This window comes from Berghia stephanieae, chromosome 6 (genome assembly GCF_034508935.2).
Source record: "Berghia stephanieae isolate SIO BIC M18660-M18661 chromosome 6, UCSD_Bste_1.3, whole genome shotgun sequence".
In the NCBI taxonomy this organism is placed as follows: domain Eukaryota; kingdom Metazoa; phylum Mollusca; class Gastropoda; order Nudibranchia; family Aeolidiidae; genus Berghia; species Berghia stephanieae.
The window spans coordinates 14,677,567-14,704,842 of record NC_088365.1 but is presented as its reverse complement, the minus strand read 5'-3'; the positions used below and the strand labels follow the sequence as shown (position 1 = coordinate 14,704,842).

The 27,276-nt window shown below is 36.8% G+C and overlaps 2 protein-coding genes across 4 annotated transcripts; one reads left to right on the top strand and one right to left on the bottom strand.

Moving 5' to 3' along the window:
• Nucleotides 1–918: 918 nt before the first annotated feature.
• On the bottom strand, nt 919–11,306 carry LOC144974542 (uncharacterized). 2 transcript variants are annotated; one of them, XM_078917503.1, is made up of 3 exons: nt 10,982–11,306; nt 2,163–2,348; nt 919–1,561 (listed from the first exon to the last, which is right to left on the bottom strand). In XM_078917503.1, the coding sequence occupies exons 1-3, from the start codon at nt 11,168–11,170 to the stop codon at nt 1,337–1,339; spliced, it is 600 nt and encodes a 199-aa protein (XP_078773629.1). In that variant the 5' UTR covers nt 11,171–11,306; the 3' UTR covers nt 919–1,336. The 2 variants fall into 2 exon arrangements, with proteins under 2 accessions (XP_078773629.1, XP_078773630.1); XM_078917504.1 differs by lacking the exon at nt 10,982–11,306 and adding an exon at nt 3,318–3,743.
• Nucleotides 11,307–11,509: 203 nt separating this feature from the next.
• LOC144974541 (uncharacterized) lies at nt 11,510–27,137 on the top strand. Of its 2 annotated transcripts, none has more exons than XM_078917500.1 (6): nt 11,510–11,846; nt 15,052–15,167; nt 16,002–16,296; nt 21,285–21,372; nt 25,294–25,390; nt 26,043–27,137. In XM_078917500.1, exons 1-6 carry the CDS (start codon nt 11,782–11,784, stop codon nt 26,168–26,170), a joined length of 789 nt encoding a protein of 262 aa, XP_078773626.1. In that variant the 5' UTR covers nt 11,510–11,781; the 3' UTR covers nt 26,171–27,137. The 2 variants fall into 2 exon arrangements, with proteins under 2 accessions (XP_078773626.1, XP_078773627.1); XM_078917501.1 differs by lacking the exon at nt 11,510–11,846 and adding an exon at nt 14,244–14,811 and having other exon boundaries at nt 26,043–26,882.
• Nucleotides 27,138–27,276: the final 139 nt, after the last annotated feature.

Below are 27,276 nucleotides of genomic sequence, written 5' to 3'. Positions count from 1 at the left end.
CCACATAGCCGCATCATTACCACTACTACTACAACCACCACCACCACATCATCATCACGACCACTACTACTACAACCACCACCACCACTACCACCATATCATTACCATTACCACTACTACTACTACAACTACAACCACCACCACATCATCATCACTACCACTACTACTACAACCATTACCACCACCACATCATCGTCTGACCTTATTGCCTAGGACGTAATCATTAATAGAATGTTGTGTGGTTTTGACCGTGAAGAAAACCTTAAGAAGTCACATTTATATCATTTTAGAGACATCGTTTTGAATAATTTTAAGTTAAACGAGCGAGCAGAAAGTTATTTTCTTAGATTTCATGAACGGCCGATCAGCGCTTGTTTACTATAGTAACGCGATTCCCAGCCCATGTCTCAATGGCGGATATTTTTCTCATCGAGGCCGCTGGTTGGTTAGCCAATAAGAGCACCGTACGGTTTCCATTGGGTAAATTCCTTGATTCTTACATATCTTGTGTCATTCAAATATTTAATAGTTGAATTTTATGTCTCCGAAGTTTAAATAATGTCGCCCAACGGGTTTTTATGTTCTTAATTAAGCTTTAAAAATTGCATTGATTTCAAAAGAGAATAACTCGAGTTATAGTGATCCGATCGACTTCAGAAAAAGACTGTTTCGTAGTTTAGCTTCTCCTCTTCAAAAAGATGTATCTGAAGTAGTAGTACGATCCGAAAAACGAAACAAAAATTGCATTTGTTTCCGACCACTCCCGCAGGTCGCTTCCACGGCCGGTCACAAAAACTCAATGGGTGGCTGATCGCCGATTCAGCTAGCGGCTCGCGCTCTCGCGAAACTGCCTACTATTATGACTACTGCATGAAATAGAAATTTTGTTCCATGTAATAATAATACGGAATACTCGAGTGAAAATTATACATCATAAATTTATTTATCAAAGAGTAAACACTTGTAAAACTTAACCATTAATTAACTTTGGCATAATGAAAAAATATACAATGTGAAATTTAATAAAATACAGTCATGTTATCTCATTTTATTGTTTTTATTTATTTTTCAATTCTTTTCTGTTTTTTTTTTTCTTTTCTTTGTTTAGGAGTCGGGTGACATGGGCTATGATTTTCAGTGGAAAAATTGCTCTGCATCAAACTACAATTTTCAATTTGCTATCACAGATTCACATTTATTTGTATCAAGAATTCCATTTATAAAAAAGCTGTGTTTCACAATATAAATCACACATTACGTCTATAAAAAACACAACAAAATCCTTTAAACTATATGAGAATCATAACTTATCATATTTACAAGTGTAATTCAATCATCATGATTTGCCTTCCCTCTCTACTTTATCACGTAAATGTTTCAATTTGATATCACAAGAATTGGAATCACATCTATCGAAAGCTTTCTTAAGCCTGTATTTGGCAAAGTGGACGTACAATTCGTCGCAAATTGGTCTGATTAGAGGCAATTCAGTGAAAGTCGAAAGAAATCCAAGTCCACAGGCTCTATACATGTGTCTTATGGCATCACCTCTTGTGTATATCTGTCAGTGAAAATAGAATAAAAAAGGGTAGCTTATTGTTAGTTTTGAATTTATATTTTACCTATATATTTATTTTACCGTGATCATGAAATATAAGTGTCCATTTAAAAAAAAAAAACATTTCAATATTCAAGCAGCCCTTTACATAGTTTGGCTCAATGCCAGCTATTATTTAAGCATGTCAAAACATTATACTATTTTAAATTCGAATACACGTACCTTATTACAAAGTGTTTGTTTTTGGTCACAAAAACACCACAAATACAGATTGCGGCCAAAGAATTTCATTTGACTTTAAATATCAATGACGTCTGACTCTTTTGATGGATTGTAAAACTGGCAGATCACCTGACTGTCTGAATACAATTTTCAATTTGCTATCACAGATTCATGTTCATTTGTATCAAGAAATCAGTTGATAAAAAAGCTGTGTTTCACAACATAAATTACACATTACGTCTATCCAAACAAACAAAATCCTTCAAATTATATGAGAATCATAACTTATCATATTTACAAGTATTTAGGAAATCAGGTGATCTGCCAGTTTTATTTTCACAAATATCTCTTTTAAAATAAGAGTAGGCCAAACGGGTCTTACCTTTCCATCTGGGCCAACAACATGCATCTCCTTCATGGCATCTTCATAAGACACACCACCCCAAAACTGAGGATCATAGTCAGGGGTGGAAATGTCAACAAATTCAATGTTGTCTCTGTTCTTAGTCCATTTCTTCAGGGCTGAAATTTCAATGTGACAGATTTTACATCCTCCATCGTATAGTACCTGAAAAAAAAGTAAATCAATGAACCAATCAGCAAAATTTGCAAAATTTAATTTGGAAAAAAATAAAAATAAAAGTATTCAAATCTGATCTTTAAGTAAGGCTTTGAGGTCTCATGGCATCTGCATTGTATCCTGTAGGTTGAAGGTTTGAATCATGCTGTGGGCTGAATCTTTGGAAAGGGCCCTGAACTCACATATTCTCGTCACACTCAGATACACTCTTTTCACATCCAACACGTTCACTGATGCTATTGATTTGGGACCCTTGTAAAGTGCTTCGAACACATTTCGCTGGCTGATATTATTGAGCTGCGTAAAAGCTCCTTTTTTTATTAATAAAAAAATATATCATAATATCTGTTTTGATTGCATAGCTGACCATTTCGGTTCATTATGGTGGATTTTAATGTTAGTTATCCTCCGATTGTAGTGACTGTGAAAGGGAGAATAAATACATACAACTATTTTTCTTTTTATTAACTCTCATGGTGGTATACAGCGTTACGATTTCTTTATATAACATGATGGGTAAATTCACACAATGTTATTATTGCAAGAGTATTCCACAACAATACAGCTGAAATGGGGTCATGAAACATGCTGAAGGGATTAATAAAGAGAGCAGAACATTGAAAAAAGAAAATGGCGCAGATGATGTTTATTATTATTATCATCATCCTCCTCCTCATCATTATTATTATAATTATTCTTATTATTATTGTTGTTATCATTATCATTATTATTATTATTATTATTATTATTATTATTATTATAGTTCACTCCATTTAATCGCACACTCTGTATAAGCTACACATTCCCGAAAAACAAAATTTTTTTCTTTATAGTCTAATCATTGCTCTTAATCGCACACCTTCTCCATTTAATCGCTACACCTTGTTTTCATCTTGATTGGAGAAAAATATCTAAAAATGACACCAAAAAGTAATGAAAATGTGTTTCTCATCTAACCATGTTTGCATGTTAATCTCGTATAATGTGTGAAAAGCTTTCCTGTAATAGCGATTCCACTGTCTCTCTGACCCTGACTAGGTCAGATGTGCAATGCTTGTTGACAACAATAGGCTAATTGATTCAGCACTCGCTGTCTGCATCACTAGGTGTGAAACATGATCGCAGTCCACTCAATGCCAGGTGATTGTTTACATTGTCTGATCACTCGATTGCAATTCTCTACCTGTACATTGTTTTCTTCTACTGGGCCGTTAACAGTAAGAAAAGATTACACCAAAAAACAAGTGTCTCATGCCATCTTTTGAGTGATCCATATGGTCATGTCCACATTGATACACTTAAAGATAAAGGTGAGTCTTTTGAATTGTTTACCCATATGTTCATTTAATGAATAAAGCCGACAAATAGATTTATAGAAATCAAAATTTAAACAGTGAATTGCCTTTTTTTGGAAAAAAGAAACACCAAAAAGACTGCACCATGTTATATAATCATACTTAGTTGAAAACAGCCAATATAGCAACACCATATGGACCTGGCAACTAAAATACCAACTTCCCCTCAGTTGTGAATAAACATGGTTGATGACTAGACCACATTTGTTTTGTTTGTCATTCATAGTACCACACTCAAATCATAACATGGTGTCAGAAGATACAGATAAGTAAACCCTTGCTTCAGAAACTCCACTAGTATATTACATTTTCTTTGAATCAATATTTCATCGAGCTATTTCTTCTACCAAAACTAGTTCCTGACTAAAGTTCCAAACCCAAAGATGGACTCCATAAAACCGAGTCCCATGAATTTTGAAAGTGGGTACATTTCAGAAAACTGGCGAAAATGGTTGCAGCATATGAAATTACTGCTGACTGGCCCATTAGCAGAGAAAAGCAAAGAACAAAAGAGTAGCTACTTCCTGCTCTATATTGGTGAAGATGGGCGAGATATTTACAACTCCTGGAACACCGAGGAGCAACTGACAGTAAGTGAAATGATAGAACGATTCACAAGGTATTGCCAACCAAAGAAAAACGTTCCAATGGCCCGCTACAAGTTCAATTCCAGAATGCAGGCAACTGAAGAAATGGTCGATCAGTTTATTACAGATTTGAAGATTCTGGCCAACGATTGTGAATTTGGAGAAATAAAAAATTCACTCATCAGAGATCGCATCATATTTGGGACAAATGATACCAGAATAAGAGAAAGACTACTTCAAGAGGGAGATGCAGACTTAGAGAAGGCAAGTGACATCGCAAGAGCAATGGAGACATCAAAACAACAGATTAGTAAGCTTCAACAAACAACAGTGTACACCTTAAAAGAAAAGAGTAAAACCAAGCCAGATGAAGAAAGACAGAAGGCAAGAACACATCTAAAGCAGAATTACAAACAATGTCAGAAATGTGGCGGGCAGATGCACCCTTTGACCAATGTCCTGCCAAGAATAAGATTTGCAACTATTGCGAGAAACCGCACCATTTCAAGAAAATGTGCAGGAAATTAAAGTACGATAACAACAGAAAAAACACGAACAATTTTGAACTTGAAGATGAAGACGAAGACTTACATTTTGAAACATTGCAAATACAGAGCCTCAAAGACGAAGTATTCACCTCAATAAAGATAAAACTTAACGAGAAGAAGACTGCTACTTTAAAGGTGAAAGTTGATACCGGTGCACAAGGCAACGCCCTTCCACTAAGAATCTACAAAAACATGTACCCAGATGATGTCGACAAAGAAGGATTACCAAAATCACTCCAGCCTTCCTCAAGAACATTGATAGCATACAGCAGTCACCAAGTCAAACAATTTGGAACAGTTACTTTTCCCTGTTCGAGTAAAGACAAATACCAAAATGCCTTATTCTATGTCACAGAAGATGAAGGAAACGCAATCTTAGGACTGCCAACAGCTCAAGCACTCAATCTAATCACAATTAATTGCCAACTTAAAAATGAAAATTGTGAAGAGAAGATCAAGAACAGATTTCCAGATAACTTCAATGGTATTGGCAAATTCCAAGGCCAATATCACATCAACATTGACAAAAGTATTCCACCAGTGATACATGCTCCAAGAAGAGTCCCAATTATCCTGAAAGACCGAATAAAAGAAGAATTGGACGAAATGACAGAAAAAGGAATCATCAACAAAATCAAAGAAGGTGAACCGACGGCATGGGTCAACAGCCTTGTCTACAGAGAAAAATCTAATGGCAAACTAAGACTATGTCTTGACCCGAAAGATCTAAACAAGGCTATACTGAGAGAACATCATGCCATTCCAACACTTGAAGAAATCATACCGAAACTCATGGTGCCAAGTATTTCTCCATACTTGATGCAAAAGCTGGATACTGGAACATTGAACTGGACGACGAATCCAGTTACCTGACAACCTTCAATACCCCTTTCGGCAGATACAGATTCTTGAGAATGCCATTTGGTCTGAAAATGAGCCAAGACATTTTTCAAGCCAAGATCGATCAGACGTTTGAAGGATGCAAAGGCGTGATTGGAATATCAGACGATATTGTGGTACATGGGGAGACAGAAGAAGAACATGATGCCAACCTCAATGAGATGTTAAAAGATTACACGTTTGAATGAATCAAAAAGTGCAAATAACAAAAAAGTCATTATGCTCATATGCTCAAAGATGGTATAAAACCAGACCCTGCAAAAGTAGCAGCTCTCAAGAATATGAAGCCACCACAAACGCCCCGAGAACTACAATCATTCCTAGGACTGACGACATACATGAGCACATTCATTCCAAACACCAGTGACCTTACTGCACCTCTAAGAGAAATCCTGAAAAAAGACAGCGATTTTTGTTGGAATGCTACAATATGCAAGAAGCTTATGACAAAATCAAAGAGGCTATATCTGAAAAAGTAACACTTGCATACTTCGACAGCAGGAAATCAATCACGGTCCAAGTAGATGCATCACTGAAAGGGTTAGGGGCCACACTTCTACAAGAAGGTCTCTCTGTTGCATTCGCCAGCAAATCCCTCACGGATGAGGAAACAAGATATGCCAATATAGAGAGAGAAATGTTGGCTGTCGTTTATGGCTGCGAGAGATTCCACACCTATCTATATGGACAACAATTCATTGTGAAAAACCCCTTGAGTCCATCCAACTCAAACATTTGAAGGCAGCACCACCCAGATTGCAACGAATGCTGCTTAGAATTCAGCCATACAACTTGAAGATAAAATATGTTCCAGGCAAGGAAATGGCAATTGCAGACCCACTGTCAAGAATCTCTCCACAAGAAATGAACCTAAATGCTCTCAAGCATACAGTTTTCACTGGATGGCCAGAGAAAATTCAAGATGTTGACTACCTCTGCAGACCCTATTGGAACTACAGAGATGAAATCAGCATAGAGGAAGGTATTTTGCTAAAAGGCAGAAGAGTTATCATACCCAAAACATTACAGAAAGAGATCCTTGAAACACTCCATAAACCACACCTGGGGGTTGAAAAAACTCACTAAGGGCACGAGCTTCAGTGTTTTGGAGAAACATAACCAGAGACATAGCAGAAATCACGAAAGAGTGTAAAACATGCCAAGCTTACCAACCATCTCAAAGGAAAGAACCTGTCATCCCTTCTGAAGTTCTACCCCATCCATGGCACACAATAGGTACAGACCTGTTCTACCTCGATGGAGAAGAATACCTTTTGGTTGCAGATTACTTCACAAAGTTTCATTTTGTAAGGAAGATTCCGCAAAACCAAAGCACTAGCCAAAAAATAGTGACACTAACGAAACAAATCATTAGTGAACATGGGATTCCTGTAACCATAAGATCAGACAATGGTCCTCATTTCAGCGGGAATGCATACAAAAATTTTACACAAAATTATGGAATCCGCCATGACACAAGTTCACCTCACTATCCACATAGCAATGGATTCATCGAGAGCCAGGTGAAAATAGTGAAACGTACACTCAAGAAAGCACGTGAAACAGCATCAGATCCATTCATGGCCATGTTAGCTCTCAGGACAACTCCGATTGACAATAACACTCTATCACCTGCACAACTACTCTATGGCCGACAACTGAAAGATGATTTGCCAAGAAAAGAATCTCGTGCTCCAGACCTAGAAGAAACCAAATGCCATCTTGAGAATCGGCAGAAAACCCAAGAACACTACTACAATAGATCAACGTATCAACTCCCAAAAATTATCAATGGGACAGCCAGTAACCTACCAAAACAAATCGACCAACAGATGGCAACAAGGTATCATAATGCAGAAAGACAAACATCCCAGATCGTACCTTGTCAGAACAGAAAACGACAACATCATTCGTCGAAATAGGCACCATCTACGTCCATTGCCAAATCCAAATACAGCAAGACCGATATCAACATCTAGTGCCAATCATCAGATGGTACAGACAACGGCAGCACAGGTCGAGCTCCCATGCTCACCTGTGCCCGAACAGAACAAGCACGAGCGCTCTTCTGTTCCACAGACTTACAAATGATAGGCATGGCCATTTAGCATGAAATATGATTGTGAATACGACCACTAACACGACAGACTTGCAAACACTAGATGCAAATATACACTAAAATAAGCCGCTAGGCATGGATAGGTTTTACATTATCATAATTCAGTCAGTAGTTTAGAAACAGAGGAAACATCTTTTCACAGAAGAATAAAATGAAAAACGTTGACTATAACCTCAACATTATAATGTTGTTGGAAAGGGGGATGTTATATAATCATACTTAGTTGAAAACAGCCAATATGGCAACACCATATGGACCTGGCAACTAAAATACCAACTTCCCCTCAGTTGTGAATAAACATGGTTGACGACTAGACCACATTTGTTTTGTTTGTCATTCATAGTACCACACTCAAATCATAACACACCACATTGTGTCTCATCATAATTTACCATCATTACAATTACAACAATGGCTTCCCCAAAGCGCAGAGATCTCACTATTCAACCAAAACTTCAATTGATTTCAGATGCAGAATCAATTCCAAAGCAAATGCATGGCAAGCTATCTACAAAGACCAGTGTATCAAGAACCCAAGTCTCTCGTTTGCTAAAAAAACAAGGTTGATGATACAGTCAAAGTGAGTAATGGATTAAATCTGGGAAGTAACTGACAGAGAGATGGTGAGCGAGGTGTCGTTGAAAACACCTTAGTCATGTGGATGGGTGATAAGTGAAATAAAGCACTAAACTGTCTGAAGACCTAATCAAGCAAAAGGTGACTGAACTGGCATTAACTCAAGGCACGTCCTTCTCCCCATCAGAAGGCTGGCTCTCGAGATGGAAAGGTCGACACAATGTCGTGTTTAAAAAAAGAACATAGTGAAAAACACAATGCTGATGCTTCATGATTGCTTTTCTTACAAACACTAATGTTACTTTTTTTTTGTCGACAAAATATGAAAAAGAAAAAAACAAAACAAAAATTTAAAAAGAACCTCCCTCTCCCCCCCAAACAACCCCACCAAAAACACACAAAAAAAGAAACAAACAAAAAATCCCTTCTCATGAGGTCATATCTTGCACATGATGGTCCAAAGGCTCGCAGAAAACTCACAGAGGACGGTCCTATATGAATGGCACATAAAAGCTAGTGCTTTGATGCTATTCTTATCTTCTTGCTTAATCGCACACTCAGCTTAATCAACACGCTAACCCAAACTCTGAGGGTGTGCGATTAATTGAAGTCGACTGTATCACCATCATTATTAACATCATCATCAACATTATCAATAATAATAACAACATGAGCTAATTTACTATACTATTTTGATAATGTTAAGATGATCGTGTATAGTTTATCATCATCATGTGAAAAATTACATACATGTATCTTGCTGTTCCTCTTTTCCCCCTCTTTGTTGTATTATATTCAATTAATTAAGAAATCAAAGTGTTAAATTTTTTTTCGTGTTCTTGTTTTGGTTTGCTAGCTTTTTTCTTGTGTCTTATACATGCTCGGCCCAATTTCATGACAGGACCTAATAGAGTGGCATGTTGCGAATTTCATGGCAGCTTTTTTCACAAATTGTCAAAGTGACATCACAAGACATTATTTGAAATTCGACCATGGAGTTGAGTTTCAACACGACTTGTTGTAGTATTTGTATCGTTTTCTTTTGGTTCATTTAGTTTTATGTAGAGCTTAAGGTTTCGCCCAAAAAAACAAACTGGTTTAATGCTGATCCTCCTGCCCACCCAATCATATTAAATATGTATATAATACTTCCTTTTTATTTTGCACCTATATATTTTTTAAAAATCCAATGTTATCAGAATACAAATGGGTCTGAAATAATAGGCAAAATGCTAAAGTTACTGTTTGAAGCTTGGTGATACTGACAAAAAACTTTTAAAAAATCCCCACCAATATTGGACAGCAGTTCCTGAAACTAATTCATACACACTTCCTATAGAATCACAAGCTACATAAAACTATCAACAGAAATACCATAAAAATAAGCTACTCTTGTATGCGCAACATGGAAGAAATAATTTCAAGCCACAACAAACAAAATATTAAAAAACCACTGACAAGAGCAAAACCCACCCATCATAACATGTAACTACAGAAAGAAGGAGCATTGCCCATTAAACAAACAATGTTTAGAATCAAGCCTAATATACCAAGCCCCAGTCACCGAAACTAAACAAACATTCAGGAAAAATATGTAGGACTAACGGAAAATAATTTCAAAACAAGATACAACCTCCACATCTCAACCTTTAGAAACACCAACAAAAACACATCTACAAAGCTCAGCGAACATATTTGGAAATTTAAAGACAAGCTAGACCACAGCATTTCATGGAAAATTCTATCTAAGACAACAGGATATACACCATCATCAAAACAATGTAGCTTATGCCTGGAAGAAAAATACACTATAATTAAACAACCTCGCGAAGCCACACTCAACATGAAAAAAGAGATTACAACAGCTGTCTGCATAGATGAAAGCATCTACTAATCAACTATAAATCTACGGAGCCACGATGTAGACTGACTCCAACATCGTGGTAAATATTACAATAATAATTCGCTCCATTTTTACATGTCAAGCACTATTCGTACTGTACTTGTATCTAACACGATTAAAAAAAAAATATAATTACGTCAGTACTGTACTTGGGAGAAATCCCAAATGTGTCCACAACTTACATTACAAACAATAAATTTATATAGTTGTTCACTTGGAATTAAAGTTTTTATTTATCCAAAGACAAAAACAATATTAAAAAATTGACGTCGAGAAGCCACTAAAACGAGTTTTAATTATTTTATTCTAGTCGAGCAAAAGTTATACGATCATCTTGGGTAGCAACCAATTGCTATTTTCCGTTTCACACTATAGACTATAGAAACCAGGGTAAACTCCGGCTCCATGGGCCTAATGGCTCACACAGATTGATGAGTTTATCTTATCCAGACTAGCTCAGGGACAGAGTTTATCTTAAACGTTTTAAATTACTAATGATTTGGTGCTGAAAAACCGGGACCGGCCTAAGAGTTTATTTTAAGCTAACTAAAACTGCCAAGGTGAGCCGTTCTTTGTAATGTATGTGGCGGACGTATTTGGATTTTCTCCCTATGACATTTTTCTTTTATCAACCTTTGATGTAAAAGAAGTGTTTCCTTTTGAGTTTGTGTTCGTTGAGCTTGAGCAGACCAGAGAAGGTGAAACAATTTTCTTATTTTCATTGAACTTGAATAGGGCCACACGAAATAAACTTGGTTGTTTAACATCAGTCCATTTTCCGAGCCCTCTCGTAATTATTAACGGCCTTAGGTTGAGGGCCATGTTTCCAGAGTTTCAGGGAATTTTTCTATCCCTGAGTTACTTTAATTGGAATAATGGATGCACATAATGTAAGTGAACAAATTAATTTTCTTGGTCGTCAAGAATGTTTATTTATCCGGATTGCGTAAGGCTGAAAATATAGCAGCATACTTTCTTACAGTTCAGCAAGCAGTAACAAAATCATCAACTAAGAAGTAAAAAGAAATGTTGACCATTATGTTAATATATATACCATTCGAGCTTAAAGTGTTCAAACAAATAATGAATTAAATCGTAAGTTGCATATTCTTCTCGGGTCTTTTTCCCCTCTCTTTCTTTCTTTATTTTTTTTTAGGGGGAGGAGGTTAACAACATGACTGAAATCGAGAGTGTCCGTTGGTGTAAATACGAAATCTATAATTCACGAATAAAACATTTTAGTGTTAAAAACTGTTTTCATAAACCAACTTGCAACATTCAATATCATAAATCTTAGATCTCGGTGACAAGTCAATCATAACTCGTCAGATTTTCTCTCTACTCTCTACATCACGTTATCACATTTTATTCTCTGTGCAAACCAAATCACAACGCGGGCATAATTTGCTTTAAAGTTAGAGGATCCCTCCAGGATGAACGAATTGCCTGGTATGGATGACAATAGAAACAGGCTTTCGTTATCACCAAGCCCCTCCAGGTAGAATCTAAATCTGACTAAGAAGAGTTGGAGATAGATAAAATATACATGGAAAACTCGATACTACCGCAAACTCGGGGACCCAAATAATTTTTGGGGTTTGGGAGGGGTAAAATTGAAAAAAAAAAGTCCTGTAGGGGGTTTGGGAGGGGAGAGACTTAAAAAAAAAAAGGTTCCCCCCTCCCAAAATTATTTGGGTCCCCGAGTTTGCGGTAGTACAGATACCTCTGTATAGAGCTTTTAGACGATGTAGTCTCCTTTGCTCCTCCTCATCTATTAATGATTGGACCAATTCTTATAAACTGAACTTGTTTCCTAGGATGTTACTTATCTCCAACTCTGCTTTGAATTTATTCAAATTTTTTGCTGAAATACTGATACTGTGGTTTCTTGCCGTTTATTCCAGTTATTAACAATTCTCTAGCTGTGGCTATTTTTAAAGTCCCGTAAAGATGGTTCTCGGGGCTATTTTTACAATCTCGTCCAACCTTTGCGTTTATTATTATAAATGATAGCATTTTTATATGTAACATCATGCTTTGGAGTCTCTTGTACTTGTACTGTTTGATTTTTTAGCTTAATCCTTATCATAAAAGTAAGCTCTATTTCTCGTCTTCACTCTTGTCCTCTTTTGGGGCATAACAAACAATTACTGCATATTTTAAGTTGAACTTGCCTTGAGCAATCATTCTCCCATTGAGTCTATATTGCTTAAAAAAAAATAGGTACCTAATAGACGAGCAACGCCGTTTAAATGTAAAAATAGCCCAGAGAACCATCTTTACGGGACTGTAAAAATAGCCACTGCGTAAAATATAAATAATTATCAAGTACTAGAAGTTCTAGAGGGTAAGAATAAGACTGACTTTACAACTCTAACACACAGTTTCAATTTTGCGGCTGTCACAGGATGGGAAGGGGTACAAACTAATTAAAATTAAACATCTTGTTGAAATAGGTACCTACTTTGTTAAAAAATTCAAGTTGGATTGAGACTCAAGACTCAATGAACCTCTATAATTATAAATCTTAGATCTCGGTGACCAGTCAGTCATAATTCGTCAGATTTTCTCTCTCTCTACATCACTTTATCACATTTTGTTCATTGTGCAAACCAAATCTCCTTGTCAACACAGGCATAATTTGATTTAAAGTTAGAGGATCCCTCCAGGATGAACGAAATGCCTGGTATGGATGACAATAGAAACAGGCTTTCGTTATCACCAAGCCCCTCCGAAAAATGTACTTCTATATTTTTAAAAAACCCTTCTATTTGCCTTTGTTATTTACTGATGGACTTTGTGACCTGAAACTGTTGCATTCCCGGTAGTAGTAATAGTAACCACAGTTTGAAGAAGGAAACTGTTATGGTTTGGTCACAATGTGAGCATGAAGGTTTGTGCAGAACGGTGATGGAGGGTACCTCTGAAGGAGGAAGAAAAAGAGGAAAACAAAGGAAAGTTTGGATGGACAATATCAAGGAATTGATAGTAATGAAGATAAAGAAACTCTTGGAGAAGACCAACAATAGAGAAGAATGGCGGAAAGTGGTGAATCTGCATCCCGTGTATCCCCCTGATGATCATGGGATTAATGAATGAATGAATGAGACTTTGTTTGGGCATAAGAGCCACGTTACGTCTGATATCATTTACAATAATTTCTGAAGTAGTATAAAGGTATTGATTAATCAGAATTGTAAGAGTAAAGATTATGAAAATGTCTTGTCATTTTGGTTCAGTTAATAAAAGAATCCAGATTTTGTAATGAAAATCTTTTTTTATTGAGACTCGGTCAGCAGCGCTTTATAAGCACCTCAAATTAGTTTACTAGACCTCAGTTTTTGTTTGTATTGTTAATCTGTCCCCGAGGTTTTTTACCATTTCAAACGCCAAAATTTGCCATAAAAAATTGTAAAATTTGCCATCAAAATATTAAAATATGCCAAAAAATTGTCGCTAGTTTTACAAAAATCAAACAATTAATATTAAAACAACATGTACGTTAAAAAATTGACACAAATAGGGCATTTTGTAGAATATTGATGTCACAACATGTCAACATGAATTTATTTACATTTTGAATGGTTTGAAATATTTTTATAATAATAATAATAGCCATAGTAAGTAAGTAAGTAAGTAAGTAAGTAAGTAAGTAAAAAAAAGAAGGAAGTAATAACAATATTTTATGAAATATTTAGCTTCTTAAAATTTGGGAAATCAAAGTGAACAATCGCATAAAAAATTCAAAATTTGAATAACTAATTAAGGAGAGGAAAAAACTAACTATTCACAAGGAAAAAGGAACAAAATCCATTTTCAAATGGGGGCACATTAAATTTGTATTCTCTACCTACTATCCAATTTTGAGCATTATTATCATTGCTTTATATTTCAATATAGGCCTAATGGGTTTATGAATGAAAAACATGGAAAAAAATCATGAAAAATCATAATCATATCATGAAAACTTAGTGCAACTTGTGGCTAAAAATGAAATTGCATTTCATGAAAAATATTTCAATAGAACACATTTTGTTTACATAAATGATAAATGTGATAAATTTCTTAGGAAAAGAATTAAACTTTGGAAGTAAAATTTTTGAATGCAATAAAATAAAAATAGGAATTGGGATTATGGGATGAAGGACGTGAGAGCTCTTCAGTAAAAAGAAAAAAAAAGGCGAAAAACAAAACTTGGGATCTCCAATAGCCTAGGCTAGGCCACAGAGCTGGGAGGCTAGGCCTCGACATGTTTGTCCGTTATTTAGTGCCAATTTTAGATGCTAGCATTGAAAGTCGCCGTCTTTTCACAATTTTTCATAGCTTTTGCTTTTTTTTAAAACAAAAAATCGTCAATTTAGCCTAAAAACGACGAAAATTGCGGCTTTTGGCGGCCAAATAAAAATTTGCAGCTTTTTGCGGACAAGGGTGAAATTTATGGCCGCAAAAAACTGCAGGGACAGGTTAATGGCATAAATTTTTATACAAATTTTATTCGTTTATTTTACTTTTTAAAATTTTCGATTTAAAGGAATAATTATATGATAAAACTTATACTTTTAAAGCGCTGCTGAGCTTCATGATATAACAGCAACAGCACTATATAGATTATTTTTGCTTTGCGTTAACATCACTAACCCCTTGTCAAATTACTCTGAACAGGCATTTTATTGTTAAGAGTGACTATTCATTTTAAACCACAGGGAAAGCAATGCAAGTAACTTAGAGGATGATTTAGACCTCTCAAGTCCCAACTCTTCATTTGACAAGACGACTGACCATAAAGATAGTGGGAGTGGAAATCATTCAGACAAACAAGGTGAGGTGAATGTTATATAATCTCCATTTTCACCTGGAATTACTGAATTGTTTTGACCAAAAATATAAGGAAGTTGGCACCATAAATATTGATAAATATTTAATTTTAATCAGTTTTCCTATGATATTATTGATATTATTGAAGTATTTAAAAACAAGGTGCACAAAGAAACATATTTGTAAGAGTTGTGTTTGTGATCATCTTTTCATAAATTTGTCATTAGAAAATATGTGCCTTTTTCAGAACAATGAATCTATTGACAACATTCCATTTAAGTTTTGTTTGCAAATTTTAATTTGTTTAATATGACAGGACCTAAATGTTGCCCAGGAAGTTACCAAACATTTTATTTTATTTTTTAAAAAACTGTCCATCGACTCATTTTGACTAAGACAGTCTTAGTCTTAAGCTTCGGTGAATTATAATTTCAAAATCTTTAATATAACTTTAAACTCAGAATATTACTTAAGGTTTTTTTTCGGGAAAAATACACACAAAAGTAACCACCCTCATTTCATAGGTACATCCATTTATGGTTTACTGAGCTCATAAAAGACTAATAAAATCTCATAAAGAGACTCAAAAAATCATCTTAAGATATCCTGTAGTAGTTGTAGTCTTTTTTGTTGTCGGATGGATAATATACCCTCATGACTTCTTTTATATTTATGTAATAAAATGTCACATGGTATCAAATCATTTGAGTACGCTAATTGAAACACTCCAGAAACCAAAGAGCGCATTTTGTAATTTTTGGAAGAGCTTTTAAACTTTAATCATTTGTGAATATTTTAGTTTATTTCATTCATGCTCAATCATTATTCATTATTATAGATGCAAGTCCAAAGTCGAGTCGAGAGAACACTCCTGAGAAGAGATTTTCAGAAAGAGATAATTCCTCATCAGACAGGGAGAAAACGCCAGATGAAGGAAGTGAGAAGACTAAAGTGTCTGAATCATCTGATGAGCTAAAACCATCCACATCCAAGGAAGCCCCATCCACCTCTGCATCCACATCTGCATCGGCATCTTCATCACCCCAGAAAAGGAAGAGCACAGAATCTGATGAAGAGTTGAAACAAGCCATAAAACGAATTAAAAGGCAGGATGAGGAAAGGATGAAAATGCAGTAAGGATTTATGCATAATAATAATAATAATAATAATAATAATAATAATAATAATAATAATAATAATAATATTAATAATAATAATAATAATAATAATAATAATAATAATAATAATAATAATAATAATAATGATCATGGTAAAGAGAAAAATCAAGCTTTTATATACTATCAGACAAAAATAAGTATAATCTTACATGGAACTGTTGAGTTAAAAGTTTATACCATTTAAAAGGATTTTCAGTCCAGCAATTTCAATATGATATTTTAATGTAAAAAGGAACTCTGGCCTTTTTATGCAAATGTCAGAAATAGGAGGTAACAGAGAAAACAAACACAAGATTCAAAGAGATTTTATTTAAAGCAATTCTAGTTTTATTATTGTGACCACCAATTGCATCTTTTAAACTGCAAACACAGCATCTCATGGAAGATGTCAGGTTTTCAATCAATTCGATTGAAATGACCTCCCATATATCAACCAAAGTTTGAAACAATTTCTCTTTTCATATGGTCCTGCAGATCCATATCATCTCCACTACAATTACCACTTAACCACAAGCACATCATTATCTCTATGACCACTACTACTACAACAACCACCACATCATCCCTACCACCACTACTACTACTACCACATCTGTCACCACATCATTACCTCTAAAACCACTCCCACTACAACTACTACCTCAGCATTTACCACTACCATCATTATCTCTACCTATCATCACTACATCATCAACTCAACAACCACTGTTAAAACCACTACCACCACATCATTATCTCTACCATCACTACTGCAAAATACCACATTATCATCAGTACCAACAAGCCATATGATTAAAAGAACATTTTTTGGGGTATTTCTTAATGTCAAAAGCGGGCTTGGGGTGGATAGTGATGGTGTCTGTTGATACTGTTTCAACTTAAAATATGATAAAATCTTAGTAGTTAAGATTTTTTTTATGTGGAAGTTCCTGTTTCAGCTTTGAAATTACTCCAAATGGTGTCTGGAATTCCCACAAGACATGTTTTGCATTGGCAATTCTGTCAATTATAATGAAATGCATATTTATAGGGCATGAATGGACCATGATCTATGCATTTAAAATGGTACGTTTTTCTTTATCACATGGGTAAGATAAGAAAAATTTCTATTTTTTGTGACATGCCGTTCTCACCCTTGTATATATGCAGCTTTGTCTTGGTAATATAATGGGTGTTTTCGGGATGTAAGGTCTGTACATAAAGGGAAAAAAACAGTTGCATGTTTATGTTGGAGGTGATTCATCATAGTGATGCGTTTTTTGGTTGTCTTTTTTTTTTCTTTAACCTTTACCGCCACTCGTGGGTCTATTAGACCCACCCCAAGTACATATTCTGTCATTGTGTCTTTGAATGAGTAAATAAAAACTTGAAACTCTAGATATGCTTCCTTCAACCATTTTTTGTTATGTGGATTGAGTTGTTTTTTTTAATTTTCATGGAAATTGTATTTTATATGAATTTTTTTCACAACCCTATAAAATTCTTTAGCGCGGCCACTCGCGGGGTCTGTTAGACCCGGTAACGCACAAAGAGAGTTTTATTCCTCATGCCCCATTCGCCACTCGCGTGGTCTTTCAGACCCACCGACAAGCAAAGAGAGGAATACGTCCGCCACCCGCGTGCCCCTTACTTACGGATCAACTATGGTTGCCAATTTGGCATTCTTTTTGCCAAAAGCAAAATTTATAGATATTTTGTATAAGTCTATTGGAATAGTGGCAAGGAGAATGTCTTAATATATTACTATTTACACAGATGTTTCTGTATTTACAATACAACAGAGTGATCAACGCAATACTAATTTATAGTGCACTTTCTGACTTTGGTATCAATTGGTTGTAATGGGTTATTTTTGAACGTCGATTTTGGCATGATTCCACAAAATAATCTTGTTGTGTCCTAAAAGAATGCGCCGAGTCATGACCTGACCTAGCCGTGTGTAGTCTATGTCATGTGTACTCATGACCTTTTCTACTCGTTTTGCCCGCGACAGTTTACAAATATTATTTCTTCTGCTTTTACAAAATATCGATATATTTCTACAACTACAATTGCCAGTTTTGTATTTTGCCTATTGAGGTGAGTAATTAGTATAAATTCATCATTAGCTGTATAAACTAGTACAATATGGTTATGACGTAACCCAAACTAGTCCTACTACTTAGCAGCCAGTTCATGTGCATAGCTGAAGTTGGTAAGGACATTGCAGGTTTTACACGTTGGTTCTTTTCAGGAGACACGGACACAGAGTGTGTTGTAAAAAGAAATAAAGATGATAATAGATTAGCTAGCCTCTATGATTTTTGCTGATAGTGAACAGATCCAATAATCCTGGGTTTCAGTGTGAGTCAGATTATTTCTAGTTATTTCCACACAATCTCTCCATGTTGGCTTCTATCAACAGTGGTGGGGTCCCTTCATACGGTACAAGCCATTGTCATGCTTGTGATACCAAATGCTATCAGTCCATTTAACGTTACTAAACCGGGATAGACTCTGTATCATAGTTCTTTATCATTCAATGGACTCAATAACTAAAGTAAATTACGTTTCTCGTTTTAACAGTGAAATGGCGGACAGAAATATATGGGAACAACTCCTGTCTGTTGAGCCTGAGAACAGCTCTGAAGAGGAATCTTCATCTGAAGAAGATTTATTTCAGAATCAGTTTGACGTTGAGGATGGTGAAATGGACGAAGCAGTTGGTGGGGATGATGATGATGATGATGATGATGAGGATGATAATGACTTGCAGACTGCCAGCTATACCGAGCTATTGCCTGTGGTTGCAACCAACACCGAGCTGTTGCCCGTGGTTGCCAACGACATCGCTTCAGATGCTGGCTGCTACAAGTCATGGATGGTAGATTGGAGTAAGACCAAACCTGCAGCTACCAAAACGCCAGCCCGCAATATTTTGAGGTTACCTCATGACCGCACTCCCGCAACAGGACATGTGGAGACACCAGAGAGCGCCTTTCTGCTGTTTTTCACGGCGTTCATGATCGACGAGTGCGTAAAATACACAAATATTGAAGGGAGGAGGGTGAAAGGCATGAAATGGACAGTCTGCACAAGGGATGAGATCTCTGCCCTTATTGGGTGCTTGCTGTATGCAGGCTCCAGGAAGGAAAACATGACAGATATAAAGATGTTGTTCGATGTTTTGGATGGACTGCAAATTTTACGGGCTTGTTTCTCTCGGAACCGTTTTTCGTCTCTTTTGACTTACATGCGGTTTGACGAGAAGCCAACGAAGAGCCAGGGATCTGTTTGCTCCAATCAGGGACATTTGGAACAAGTTCCAGATTGCCCTTCAGATGCACTATGCGCCGGGAGAAGCCCTCACAGTAGACGAGCAACTTGTCAATTTCCGTGGTCGTTGTGCCTTTCTGCAGTATATCCCCTCGAAGCCTGACAAGTATGGCATCAAAATATTTTGGGTGTGTGATGCCGCCAACGCCTTTCCGTGCTACGGCATACCATATCTTGGAAAGGGAACACAGCCCAAAACAGCCAGCAGTGTTGGAGCATCTACTGTTCTAAACCTGGTCCAGCGCTATTTTCAGTCTGGAAGGAACGTCACTTGTGACAATTACTTCACAGACTTCGAGCTGTCCCAAAAACTGCTGCGCCAAAAGCTAACTCTTGTGGGGACAGTAAGGAGGAACAAGACGTTTTTGCCTCAGATATTTAAGGACAAAAAGCATCTCTCCCTTCACCAATCCATGTTTGCATTCAAGGACAGCACCACACTGGTGAGCTACCAGACCAAACGGAACATGAATGTAAACCTCCTCAGCACTAGGCGGACGTGACGTCAGACTGTGGAATCCTATTTAGATTTCCGTTACAACACAATGAGCCCATAAGGAATTGGGATATCAAATAGAGAGAGAGAGGAGAGAGAGAGAGAGAGAGGAGAGGAGAGAGAGAGAGAGGAGAGAGAGAGAGGAGAGAGAGAGGGGAGAGGAGAGAGAGGAGAGAGAGAGAGAGAGAGAGAGAGAGAGAGAGAGAGAGAGAGAGAGAGAGAGAGAGAGAGAGAGAGAGAGAGAGGAGAGGAGAGAGAGAAGAGAGAGAGAGAGAGAGGAGAGAGAGAGAGAGAGAAGAGAGAGAGAGGAGAGAGAGGAGAGGAGAGAGAGAGAGGGGGAGAGAGAGAGAGAGAGAGAGAGAGAGAAAGAGACAGAGACACAGAGAGAGAGAGAGAGAGAGAGAGAGAGAGAGAGAGAGAGAGAGAGAGAGAGAGAGAGAGGAGAGAGAGAGAGAGAGAGAGAGAGAGGAGAGAGAGAGAGGAGAGGAGAGAGAGAGGAGAGAGAGAGAGAGAGAGAGAGAGAGAGAGAGAGAGAAGGAGAGAGAGAGAGAGAGAGAGAGAGAGAGAGAGGAGAGGAGAGAGAGAGAGAGAGAGAGAGGAGAAGAGAGAGAGAGAGAGAGAGAGAGAGAGAGAGAGAGAGAGAGAGAGAGAGAGAGAGAGAGAGGAGAGAAGAGAGAGAGAGAGAGAGAGAAGAGAGAGAGAGAGAGAGAGAGAGAGAGAGAGAGAGAGAGAGGAGAGAAGAGAGAGAGAGAGAGAGAGAGGAGAGAGAGAGGGGGGAGAGGAGAGAGGAAAAGATGATGGATGAGAGGAAGGATGAGAGCAGAAGAGAGAGTCAGAGGAGGGCGGGTGTCAAAGGGCTGCTCGCGTAGTGGCGAGACGTACAAAATACTTCTCTCTTCAATACCGGGTCTAAGAGGACCCAGTCAATGGGTAGAAAGTATCTTATTTAGAGGCGGTAAAGGACACCATTGGTGAATAGGGGTTTTAGGATGGCGTAGGTTCTAGATTACAGGTTATTCATGTTCTTTGTCTTAAGATTCTATGCAGGTTTGAACCTAAGGTGTTTCAAGCACTTCGGATTACTTATATTACACATATATGTATATATATACATTATGATTGCTACTTTCAGGGTGCTGGTGTCAAACTTTTCAGAGGAACAGTTAAACAGATATGAGATGTATAGAAGAGCCACATTTCCTAGGGCATCAATCAAAAGGGTGAGTACTTTTACCCATCTGAAGCGACAGGCCACATTTGATTGCTATGTGGCCAGTCGATAAGTACTCTGTTTAGCTGCTCAATTTTGTTTTGCAAAATACCTGTCATGTCAAGAACTCTTTTCTAATCGAAAAAAAAAATACAGTGCAGCACGTAAATATCGAACATGCAAATCTCGAAATCACAGAAATCTCTAACACATCTCAATTCCCTATTTTAATCCCTCTACTACTAGCAACACGAAAATCTCAAACACTATCGGAGATGAACATGGAAATCTCCAACAAACTGGACCTTCACTTATGCATTCGTTGATAACATTCTTTTGCCAATGTTTCTATTGAATGGAAACATAAGCTGCCATTATTATCCATTGGCATTAAGTGTGCTGGTTGTTTTCACATGCATGTGTATGTGTGTGTGTGCAAGGGATGTGCGAAGTATGTTTGACCAGTGTCTTGTGCATATGACGCTTCACTGTAATGTATCAGGGGGGAGACTAGCGAGGCAGTGATTGCATAAGACTGTTACTGTTATGTATTAAAATCAAAGAAGTTATTTGGGGTGGGGAAGATAGGGTGAAAAGAGAGGCACTAGGGAGATGAGGAGTGGTAGTGAATAGGTACCATATTTGTGGATAAAGAAGTCGAGTGCTGAGTGTGTAATCAACAATGTAATGTGTTTTCTTATTAAAGTGCACTGAAAGGGGAACATAATACCATGGTATGACATGGTGTGAATGGGTAGGTGAATCTCCTAGATTTGGTGGAAATTACTTTGTGGCAGACCAGTGCCCTATCCAAAGGATAGCAAGCAATTGTTACTGTCAGTTTCACGCTATAGAAACTGGGATAAACTCTGGTCCCAGTGACTCAATGACTCTGAAGGACTACTGAGATACCAAAACCACCTACTTTTACCCCTCCCCCACATTCTTTGTAAAATACTGAACATGGAAAACTAAAAAACACATAAATCTCAAACAAATGGGCCCAGGCCCAACTTGTTCGAGATTTCTGTGCTGCAATGTATATTTATACGAAAATATATTTGTACATTTTCATCGATTAAAAACTATTAAGAAACTAATGTGGCAAACCCATATAGAACATATCACAGCAAAGGCAAGTTAGATGCTGGGGTTTCTCAAAAGGAACATAAACCAGTACCCACAAAGAATGACAGCCTAGGGGTACACAATGCTAATCAGGCTAATATTAGAATATGCCAGTGCAGTGTGGGACCCTTACACAAAAAAGGACATAGACAAGATTGGAAAATTACAAAGGGCTGCTCCAAAATTCGCATCCCGATGCAAATCCAGAGACTCAGGTTGTGTTACGTCATTCCTCCAGTCACTTGAATGGAAACCATTGAAAAATGGGTGCAGGATATCCCCGTAGTGTTACATTACACAAAACCATCAATGACCCAAAAGCACCCATCATTATCCCAAACTACATAAAAAGCAAATCAGATACACTTGCTACACTTATATAAAATGCATCACAATACATACAAACATTTACATGAACTACACATACAAACACAGTTTTTTCCCACGAACAATAAATGATTGGAATGTCCTGCCACTGGACAAACGGATGTTGAATGCTTGGAAACTTTCAAAAGTCTTGAATGCACTCTCTCATCAAAGTAATCAGTTACTGTTACCAGTTTTGATTGGACTGCAACTGAACATTTGCAGTAGTGATGGGCACGTGAGGGTCTTTTGCAAATAATACAAGGACAAGCTATTGAGATTGAGGATTCACAATGTTCAAACAGCCTCTCAATGTTTTGATAACTTTCCTGACAGTGCAGGCCATTTGAAAACAAATTTCCATTCTGTACTACAGTGGACTCCGGATAAGACGATGCCCAGGGGAACCGAGAAAAAAATCGACTTATCCGAAATTCAACTTAACCGGAGTTTAACCAAATGAGCAAAAACGCATGTGAAAAAGCAAACCAATCTAGAATAAGTATTCCCTTCATATCGCGCGGTCTCTGTAGTGGTCATCAAGGCTCCTACCCCAATAGCCCCATAGAGTGAATCAGATACAAAAATCGTAATTCGAGATAAAAAAGCGGGAATCAACTTACTGTTATTGACTATGACATGCTTTGCAACAGAAAATGTAATGGACAATCCAAAGTACTCAAATGATTTAAAATATAAATGTGTAAAATGTACAGATTTGTAGACTAAGAATGGGTCAAATAATATGAGACACACAGGTCCTGCCGTCTGAGTAGCAAAGATTGATGGATGGATGTTAACTTGTCAGGACCCTCCCCCCCCCCCACACACACACACCGAAACAAACAGACGCGCGTGCCGGTGACACACACACACACACACACACACTTACACAGGCTAAAATAATTGGAAAGAAGCTGACGTAATCAATATATTATTACGAATGAAGCAACAAAAATTGCCAAGTCATGACTCACAAATTGATTCACCATATATAATATACTTCGTTCAATCCCCTCCAACATAATATATCCGACATCAGCAGACACACTTTGAAGGGACTAATCAGACACACAAAAGTGTGTTGATTGACTACGAAGTACCATAGCTCACTTGTTTTTTACGAGAGAATTTTTTTTTTAATTTTCCTCGATTGGAAAGGTGAAAAGCGAATTTTTGCCTTGAAAGCGAATGTATACCAATTAACTGAAATATTCGCGAAAAGCGGAAGAGTAGACCTCAGGTCAAGTCATGCTCTTGTAAATCGTCCAACAGAAATAGCGGTATGCCAATTTCCTACGCGATGATTTTCTGTCGCATGCCGACTTTCCAAGCTTCGAATCTTCTTCCGCGATAGGTTGCCATTGTAGTTGTAACTGACTTGAATCTTGATAAAATTGATACTAATAAGAGGGGCATTAATAGGATGGCCTGGATTAGAACCAAAAAAAATTCTTGAACTGAGTTCGACAATGTAAAATTTGAGATGGAGAAATTAAAGTTATTCAATACTGCTTATGTACATTGAACACGGACGTCAGGCAAAGCACCTACATCACGTCGATGTGCGCCAATCGTTCACGGATATTCTTAACCACTGAAAATTCTTACTGGTAGCTTTTTTAACCAATGGAAATACTTGTTTATTTGTGATTTTATTGTAGTCATGAGTGATAAGAACATCGACTTATGTGGATTTTTTTTTTTTTTTTTTACTAATGTTATATAGGACGAAGGGGAGGGACCAAGAAAAAAAATCGATTTGAAAACAATATTTCCCATTCCAGTACTTATAACAATGGCCTGTTAAGCATCCTTTGTACCGGGAATCTCACAGCACCAATCACTGCCTGTAGTGAGACCCTAATTCACACCTGGGTAAAGTGGGATAAATTGTGTCAAATGCCTTACTCAAGGTGCCAATGTTTTATCATCCATTTGATCACTTACCATGCCCACAATTGTTTACTTTTGTAAAAGGACAGACACCATATAGCTGAGCAGTCTTCGTTTAACTCAATCAACCCTAACACCGACTATATCCGTAGTATACCCGGGGTTACTTTTACCCCATGGCTATTTATTACATCTTTCTGAGACAAATTATAGGCGTAGTATCAAAGCTAGTGTTTTTAGTTTTTACATGTTAATGGTAGTTGAATAAAACTATCTATGCACATGCTCATTTTTAATACATTTTTTCCAGTTTTGAAAAGTAGTAAAAATCTCTAGGATTGAGTGAGTTAATATGTCATATCAAGAAGACCCGAGAGTGTACAAGTACAATGTGATAAATCTTTGTGAGCAGGTCACTGGAGCCTTAAAAAAAATACCCAGGAGAAAGCAATTGGAAGAATAATAATGACAGATAGTTAGTTAAGGTTAAGAAAAAACATAGAATTGATAAAAAATATAATACATCTCGTTCTTTCCACAGCTCATGCAGAGTATCACAGGATCAACTGTCTCCCAGAATGTTGTTATTGCCATGTCAGGAATTGCTAAAGTGTTTGTAGGGGAGGTTCTAGAAACTGGTAGGTGGTTTTCAGTTTTTTTTTTTGGTCCATAAAAAGACAATTTTTGTTTCTCATCAATTCTATTCTATCCAATAAAAAAAAAAACATGAAAAAAAATAATACTTAAAAAAAAAAATATCTAATGGTCTGGTGTGACAAGGGGGATGATAACAAAAGGAAAAAAAAAAGATTTGGTCCTTTGTTGGATTCGAACCCGTTTCATGGAGTTTACATGACAAACAGCTTACCCACTACAACTACTACACCACAAAGGTCTATCTTTACTAATGGCAATTTTTACCCATAGCATTCTATCTTTTATACTCAAAAACATACTAGGGTTGCATCATCATCTTACAATTCCAATACAATCGAGTGTTGGTACTATCAAAAGGGTTAAGGTATCGTTTTTCTATTTTTCCGAAATTGATCATTTAACTTGATTATTTTTATAGCGCAATATTCACTAAATGTGCTCAAAGCGCTTTACAAGAGATCCCTAGCCAACAGCAACACTTTACATGTAGGACAAGACATGACGCCTGTCATGAATTCTTCAGAGATGTGGAAGAAGAAAAAGAAATGGACTATTCATGTACGGAGTTTAAAAGAATTGGTGAAAAATGTTCTGTTTCATTATTATTCTCATAATCATTTTCCTTTCTTTCAGCTTTGGATGTGAGTGAGAAATGGGGTGATTCTGGTCCTCTTCACCCTAAACACCTGAGGGAAGCAGTTCGAATCCTCAACTCTAAAGGAATGATGCCATCAACAAAAAGCAAGAAGTGTTTGTTTTGACTTTAAAAGAAATTTATATGACAGACACTGTATGTTTCCATATGTTTAATAGAATGGACATCGTTTTCGAGGGAACTATTTATTGTTTTCTTGTGCCGAGGGCTAGTTTTAAGTTTGTAATCTGAGTACTCAAATACAGAAAAAAAAAATCAATTATTTGTTCTGTGATGCTGTGTAATAACTTTGAAATGGAAGTGAGGATAAAAATAATATGTAAATTTGATAAAACAGTGTAGCTCAGGAATCTCCTACAAATGGGGGCCTATTTATTTGAGATTCCCATATTGACAAAGAATATAAGAAAAATGAATGTGAGTGAGGTAAACATGAGTGGTTTTGATAAGGTCTCAATGATTACCATATTCACGATTGTCATCCACTTCTAATCCTTGGACAATAGTGAAGATTCTATAAAATTGCATTTTGTCTCAAAAGTCATATTCCCTATAAAGGATTACTTTGAAAAAGGTGATTGTGTTTTGAGAACTGAATGAATTCTTAAAGGATAATTTTGCGGGTGGTTGGATGGGAGCATCACCCTTGAATCGTATACCTATGATGTTCGCATGGGTGTACGATCCGATATTGATGTCGTTTCTTCTTCTCTTTACTAGCCTCTCCTGCTTCTTTGGTTTGTGATTGTATTTTTGACAGGGGATATTTTTTTTTCTGTAAATCTTCTGCCTGTTTGTTCTTGGCTATTTATAATTTAGCTTATGATATCTTTAGGTTATGATTTTGGCATATTACATTTGACTATTTTTGTCATCCACTTCTTCTTTTGACATTCAGCGGTTCTATATAACTCAATTGTGTTGAAGAGACTAAGTGCCTTAAAGCAACAAAAAGGAGAAACAAACAAACAAAGGATAATTTTATGAATTGTTGTGAAAAGAAATGGCTTATCATAGTTGTGTGTGCAAGGTACAGTTTGAATTGAATGCATTCATTAAATTATTGATGACAATTTGTACATTATTATTATTTTTTAAAATTCAGTGCAACCCCGATGTAACGACATCCGTTATAGCGACATTCCCTGTATAACGACATGGTACTCAGGTCCCATTTTATTTTACTATATATCATTAGTAATAAAAACCCCT